Genomic DNA, 8,021 nt, shown 5'->3' with positions numbered 1-8,021 from the left:
CAGGCTCCATCCCAAAGGTGAACACATTTTCCAGCTCTTTTGTGCGCTTATCTCAAAAAGAGCTTTTGCTCGGCAGCACTTTTTTTCTTCCTGAAAAAAAAATCCTCCAGACAAGGCAGGTTAAGGAAAGGGCACGCAGAGGTTGGATCTCTCCTGTGTTTGCAGAGAATTTGTGTGGACAGATAAAGTGTTCCCCAGGAAGAAAGAATAATGGACGGCAGTCGCGGCCAAGTGCTGAGATCACCGCATGCTCGAGTGATGTTTTGGTATAGTCGTGAGAACGCGAGTAGGGAGCACTTGAGGTTTGTTTTACTCAAATCAAAACATTGGGAAATGCAACAAGAAGCCAGGCGGACTGGGCATGTACAACATTGTGGAGCGATCACGTCAAATAGTCTACTGGAACACAAATTGAGACACTATTTGAAGATCCAAGTCGAAACTAGAAAGTGGCGGAGCATAAACATAGACACACACATTATTGTGGAGCGACCTGGAACGCTAATTGCTAAAGACAAAGTAACAAGGTAAGGGTAAAACTTTGCCAGAACACAAACATGGACAAACACACCATTGTGGGGTGACCTGGAATGCTAATTGTTGTTAAAGGAGGTGAACAAAAACATGGATGAACACAACGTTGTGGAGTGACTGCATGTCAAAGTCTACTGGAATGCTAATTGCTATTAAATACAATACAGCCACATGACATAAGGTCCAAGTCAGACTGGGAGTATTGAAAAAAAGTTTCATGCGCCGTAATTATGAACACAACGTTGTGGAGCGACCACACATCAGTCTGCTGGAATGCAACTCGTCAAATAAGTACAGTCTCCACATAACATAAAATTTAAGCACACTATGTAAACCAACAGTATTGAGTGTGAAACAGGGACACACACAACATTGTGGAGCGACCAAAAATCAGAGCCTACTACAACACTAATCATTGTTAAGGAAGCCACCTCTACATAACGTGGAACTAATAAGTCTGACATCTCCCCAGAACTTATACACAGACGCACACAACGTTGTGGAGCGACCACACATCTGAGTTTACAAAGACTTTCATTCTTCAGATGACAACATGGTCTGTTAATTTTATTTTTTTCAGCCAGTGTCTGAAACAGTGATGGGAAAAGCAGACACGTACGAAAACACATACAAGGTGCAGGATTCCGCAGATGGATTTCAATTCCGCTCCCCACAGCCAAACCCTCCCTCCCTCCCTCCTCCCACTGCAAACACCGAGGGTCCCTCTGTGCACACACACAGCCAGGGGGCAAAAGCGCACCAATATGTCAGCCAAACATTCACATTGTTTGAAGTGAGACGGGAAAGAAGTAAGACGGGAAAGAAGTGAGCCAAACTTACAACCATAAATCACGTTTATCACCTGGAAGGGGGAGCAAAACGAAGCACTCACTTCTGCCGCCATGTTGTGAGGAAAGCAATTGTCGCCGTCGGAAGACAATAATCAGCCTGCTTTCATGGAGGAAGACAGAAATTGGATAATATTTATGTGGTTGAAAAGCTGACATTCCTAAAAAAAAATTATTTTTTTTTAAAGGAATCAATCTTTATCTTTATACATTTAAAACAGTAACTGAAAATTACACAGAACACAGATTAAAGAGTAAATAAAATTGAAATAAAATGGTAGAAATAGATACAAAATGTTGTTTTGTTTTTAAACAGTAAAGGCATGCCACACAATAATTTAAAAATACAAACAATTACAAAAAAAACGATAAATTAAATATTAAAACTAAAAACATTGCTAAAACATATCAACAAAAAAAATCTAAACTAAACAAATGGAAAAAATAGATAAAAACATAAATAAACAAATAAATACAGTACATAAATAATAAAGCTTGGTGTTGTTTGGCAGAGCAGTGCAAATAAGCAGCAGCGGAAGAAAAACACTGAGCGTAAAACTCGCACACTATTCCAAACACAAAAACCATCCCTCTGGCACGGCGCCGGCGCCACTGCCACACATTGTGTCTTGTCTTGTGCAAATGAGGGCTAAATAATGCATGGCTGAGCGCCAGGCTTCGACTGACTGCTGACTGCTGCTCGCAGGCCTCACTCACGCGCTCATCCTTCGGCTTCCATTTCAACATACTGACCACAAACTTTCAAGTCTGCAAAACGGCTCGATGGTGTTTACTTCTTATTGTGCTTTTTATTGTTACAACTGCTCTGGTTATTTAGCTACATAGGTCCAAACGTAAAGAACATTTCTCAGTATAATGTGGTGCACATGTACACCGCTGAAAATGATTAGCGCAACAAGTTACATTTTGTTCAACAATGACCTCATTATGACCTTTTTAATATTAAAATTCCATCAATATACTTTTCTGTGGATGGTTGTATGATAAAAATGGAAAATAAAATGTTTATGTCTGGTAAATGTTTACAATTTTAATTCAGTATACATTTAAATTACATAATTACATTAGACTACATTACAATTATATCAATACAACATTCTTCAGATACTATACTATTATATAAAATAACATATTTTCATTATTGATATCACTTTATTTACAATGTGATAATCAAAACATATTTAGACTATATTAAGACGCCATTATTGATATATACTTCATTTACATCATACATCATATACAATTATATATTAGTGTTTATATAATAGAATATAACAAATGCAATATTTTATATTCATTACATGTTAAATAACTAAAGTACAGTAAAATGAAATGTTAATTAGTTTAAATATATTTAAAATAATATCTAAAATAATATATTATATATTATATAAGAAATTAATGTAATACATATGATAGGTAATACTAATCATTTGGATCAATGTAAAACAAAACTGGAATTTGTATGTTACTTTGTCTCCCTCTATAGGTGGCACTTATGTACTGCAACAAAGGACTTAAATAGCTTGTCTTTCTTAGTGCAGTTTCGTGTTGTATTGTAAATTACACACGACAGAACCCAACCTGGTATCGTGTTCCGAGATAACATTTCCATTTCTAGTGAGGGGTGGGGTGTCATTCTGCTTTCTTTAGCTCAAAGTGGACAAGCCATGGCGCAGTACATATCTTCACCACATGAGGGCGGCAGATCATATTTTACTACACAACCTTCTCTGACATTGATTTGTCTTGTAGTGGCATTGTGCACTAAAAATCAATGTTACCCTTAAACGCCCGCATCAAATCTAAATAACAGCCTCTTGTGCCATTTTTAGGAATGTCTTCTTGAGGCTTTTGTTGTGCATCTCATCATAATATACATATTTACCAAATTCCATTCATTCAAACTGGCTTCGGGGTCAGATTTTTTTCACAAATTCTGGAGTACTGGACTGGAAATGGCCACAAAAAAAGATTCAAATACGCAGAATTCAAAACAAAATGGCAGACTTCCTGTATCTTTTCAGCCATGGTTTCTTATTAAGACATTTTTTGGGTGATAGTCATATTTACCAAATTTTCTGTTGCTAAGTAAAACTGGTTTAGAGAGCTAAATTATTCTACAAATTCTTAAGTACTGGAAATGGCAAAAAAATGACCCTAAAAAGGCTATTTCAAACTAAAATGGCAGACTTCCTGTGCCGTTTCGACCATAGCTTCTTGAGACTTTTTTTTGTGAGTCCACTTATGGTTGACACGCCTACCAAATGTTGTCGCCACGTGAATGTCTGTCACTATTATTCTGTCATGTGTCTTACCTTTGTTTGAGGCAGCTCGGCATTCTGCAAGGCAGGTTGCATCATCGGCTAATTGCCACCCCAGAGGTTGAGCTCCAGAGCATCTTCATCATCTTCTACTTCATGATCATCGTTATCGTCATCATCTACATGTGCTGCAATCACCTGCAATCCTTTCCGCGCCGCCGCCGGTTGCTTAGCAACCGGAAAGGAGCAAACGGAAGCGTCGTTGACATTTTATTCGCGTAAATAATTCATGATGCAGTACATGGACATATGAACAATATGTCAACAGGATTCATGTTAGCATAATATTAACAAGCTACTAGCTGTGTCAGCGGCACCATTTAGGATCACTGCATGCATGTGTGCAACTAATTGATTACACACCCTGGGGATGTCATTTCATCATACGCACTGTTGTCTTACAACAGTCTTACAGCAGACAAGGAGATGAACAGCCTTCTGGGAAATAATAAGAGGTGTTTGTTCACGTTTTTGCATCTTTGTGTGACCTAATATTTGTAATTGTGTGTAAACTATGGTGGCTGTGTGTGCATGATGCAACACTTATAAAATGGCAGTTTTTCCTGCTCATGTGTTCCGGCAGAAGCTCGCTCAGCCCCAATAAACAAAGTCCAAGTTTTTATTCTACATTGTTTATTAATGTCATCAGTCAAAACAATATTAATAACCATAGACATCCAAATTCACAGCATGTGCCTAAAGGTATTCTATTATATATTAAAATAAATAACATTTAAAAAAGCATAAAAAAATACATCCAAGTTACATTTGAGTAAAACATAAAAAATACACCAGTCCTTAACATAAATACATTTTAAAACTCAAATAAGCCCTTCCTGTTTGTTTTTCTTCTGGTGTCTACTTGAGCTGCTGTACATTCACCCAAAACAATAACAAGCCAGCTTGTGATTTTCTTACTAGGTCCAAATGCAAAGCAACAAACAAAATGCCAAAGTTACCTTCAAAGTGTCAGTCAGTGCAACAATATCAAAAAAAAAACAAAAAACTTTTTTTGAGGTACAAAGTTGTGAAATGTCAACTCCAAACGTCAATAAAACAAATAATCACAACAGCCGAAAAGAAAGTCAAACAAAATCAGCCTGGGTTTGTGCGGGTGTCCACATACGTGCGCATCCCAGCCCGGTGCGCGGGTTCCAAACAGTAACCGATGGCCCGCTCTGCCTCGCCCACGCGGCGCCTGAAGCGCTCGCGGTCCCGGGCCATCTCCTCCCAGGGTCCTTTGCGGGAGGCGACGGCGGCGAAGCGCCACGCCCACATCACGTGAACCTCCACTACTGGTGAGAAGCGAACCTCACGCTGGAAGACACACAAACAACAATACGTTAATCGACGCATTTAGTCAAGATTAACAACAGCAAAAACAGCTGGGTTTATTTATCGACATATAAGTGTCGCTTGTGTGTTCATGCGCGTCCATTTTCGTGGCAATGATGCAACCCAAGTTGGGAGCCGGCAACAAGTCTCAGCTGACTTATTTAAGTCGCATGACAACACAGCACAACAAACAAGTCACGGGGCCTCCCCTCCTATACACACCGCGCCCCAACTAAGCAGTCCACTAAGAAAACGAGATGCCGCCTAGGATTAAAAAAGAAAAAAGAAAAAGTGTGACTTTGCGGAGTGATTGGCAACAGAGTGGACATTTGAACAACGGCGGGAAACGCATTTCAAAAGTAAAACACTGCCTTCTAAATGAATACCGTACTCCAAATAAATTCCTGGTGCAAATAGAAAAAAAAGCATTTAAAAGTCCTATGTCGTCTGACTACTCTGAATTTTAAGAACAATTGGATGCCTTAAACGTAATAAATGCCTCGGCAGTAACTAAAAAAAGAAAAATATATATGTCCCAAAATATATTATTATTATTTTAATTTTGTTCAAATGCATTGATACAATTAACTTCTCAAAAATAAATACCTTACCCCAAATAGAACAGTTGGTACATAAAAATAAAATTAAAAAATCACATAATTTTTCCATTAAACAACCGTTATCAATTAGGGGTGTGCCAATAAATCGATTCTAATAAGAATCGCAATTCTCATTTAGTATGATTCAGAATCGATTTTAAATGTCCCAAAACAGATTTTATATAAATTATTTTATACTGTCTTCCCTTTGTTTGTGTGTGCCTTTATTGGGAGTGCTGTTCATGTTGTACCCGATTTGGCCACTGAGGGGCAGTGTGGTTCCACGCGGTCTGATACACTGGTAAATTGTAGCCACATTAGAGAGTAGAAGGAAAAAGTCGTGATCAAGTTATTCCAATAAAAGTTGGTTTTTTTGCAGCGTGGAGCCGTTCTTTTGAGTGATAAAAGTGCCGCGAGTGTCAGACTGGAGTAGATTATTAGGATTCCTTGAACAAAAATCGTGGTCAATCAAATCATTTTGAATCAAAAATAGTTCTCAATCGAAAATCGATTCTTAATCAAATCGCATGCCCAAAAATCGGAATCGAATCGTGGGACATTCAAAGATTCCCACCCCTATTATTAATTATAATCTTTAATGTAGATACAATTTATCAAAAAACAGTTACATATTTGTATAAATACACCATCTCAAGGAATGCCATAACCCAAATAATTGTCTCGTAAAAATGTGTCGAGTAAATTTATAGAAATCATTTTACTCAAACAATCCAACAAAATAAAAAAATATATATATTTTTTTTAATTAATTATAAAACCGTGTAATAGACGTGTGTGTGTGTGTCAGTAGCATGTTGCTATGTTTGTAATCTCATACCTTTTTACGGGTATCAGGTCTGCGCGTGTCAGGTGTTTGACATCTCTGGGCGGGTCGTTTCCATGGCACCCTTTTGACATGTTCAGAGTGGCGTGTGACACATCGCGTAGGTTTCTGGAGTGTTTTGGGTGCGGTGTGTTTGGAGGGAGCGTTTTTTCCAGGTTGTTGGCTATTTTGAAGCTGCTGGTTGCTTAGACAGGCCTGGAAGTTGAGCGGGTGGTAAGGGTCGTCTTTCCGGTCGAGGCACTTCCACAGCTCGTCCTCGTCGTCCGAGGAAGAGGCGAGGCCGCTCACCTCGCTGTCGGTACCCGGCGAGACGGGCTGTGGCACTTTGCTGACAGTGCAGGCGGTGAAGCACATGGGGTTGTACGGGTCGTCGGGCATGGAGAAGAACTCGAGAAGGCGTTCGTTCTCCTCCAGGTCGGCGTCGGACAGGTCAGAGCTGGACCAGCTAGAGTCGCTGTCAGAGCGGCGGACCCACATCTTCAGGCCCGACATTTCCTCTGCGACTTTGTCTCCTATCGTGTCAGCTTTTGACTTTTTCAATAGGAGGTCGTAAGGGTCGTTGCACGTGGACATGGGCTCCTGGTTGTCAAATTCGCCGCCATCGACGTCCTTCACAGAGTCCTCCTGGAAGAGTGCCTCGTTGGAGAAAGCCGGGAAGATGTTCCAGTCGCTGTGGAAGCCCACGTAGACGCCGTCGTCAGGGGCCAGGCCCGACAGCAGCGCCTCGGCCGTGGCCATGCCGCCATCGTCGTCCGCGCCGCCGCAGAGGTCTGAGAGGCCGTTGGGGTGGCCAACCATCACACCGGCGTCGCCGTCAAACAGCGAGGAGAAGAGAAAGGACTCGGCCTGGCTGTGCTGAACCATCTCATCTGTGATCTGGAAGTGCACTTCGAAGCGAAACATCTGGAAAACTGAAATAAGTGACACAAAATGGAAGTCAATAGTGACACAAAATGGAAGTGGACTAGGGTCTTACACTCCTTTTTGACAGTTACATTTTTAAAACAAGTTGTTTTTTTGTCCCTTTCTGAGATTTCTCCTTGTTTTCATCACCCAACTGGAAGTCCGCAGTGAATAACATTAAACTAATGTTTTTATTTATTTATTGAAACGTAGGTATTATGTGTTGGTCCAGACGTAACATATTGCATCATGTTCTCAACTAAAAAAAAGGAATGCCCGTGCTCCCCTAAGCACATCACATTCCATTGTGGTGTAACACACAACTTAGCCTGGATAAACTGGTGTAAAACACACCTAAATATATTACTTACTACTCACAGTACAAGAGTACGAGTTAAAAAATAACTGAGGGTTAGCTGAATATGGTAGAATAGACGTCAAATTCCATATTTTCTCTAGTTACCCTAAACGCACCACAGCCACGGTCCAAAATATCTCGCCAACATGAGTTCTGTAGTTAACTCTCTGTAAACTGCTCATAGTAAAACGTGGAGTGTAAGCTAAGAGCGACGTGACTCAAGAACGAAGAACAAAAGGTAAATTTACATTGCGA

General features: G+C 40.1%; 1 protein-coding gene across 1 annotated transcript in view; it reads right to left on the bottom strand.

The window, feature by feature from the left end:
• Positions 1-4,343: 4,343 nt before the first annotated feature.
• The window catches only part of LOC147175461 (protein phosphatase 1 regulatory subunit 15B), a 4,232-nt gene continuing 554 nt past the window's right edge, over positions 4,344-8,021 (bottom strand). The window contains exons 2-3 of the mRNA XM_086074801.1: positions 6,500-7,416; positions 4,344-5,044 (exon numbers count right to left, since the gene is read on the bottom strand). Coding sequence (XP_085930927.1) covers positions 4,823-5,044; positions 6,500-7,416 — 1,139 coding nt within the window. The 3' untranslated portion in view covers positions 4,344-4,822. The remainder of the gene's footprint in view (positions 5,045-6,499; positions 7,417-8,021) is intronic.

This window comes from Leptonotus elevatus, chromosome 4 (assembly GCF_054856555.1).
Source record: "Leptonotus elevatus isolate MCC_2025b chromosome 4, RoL_Lele_1.0, whole genome shotgun sequence".
In the NCBI taxonomy this organism is placed as follows: domain Eukaryota; kingdom Metazoa; phylum Chordata; class Actinopteri; order Syngnathiformes; family Syngnathidae; genus Leptonotus; species Leptonotus elevatus.
The sequence above is the reverse complement of the archived record's forward strand: the minus strand, read 5'-3'. Positions and strand labels throughout refer to the sequence as shown.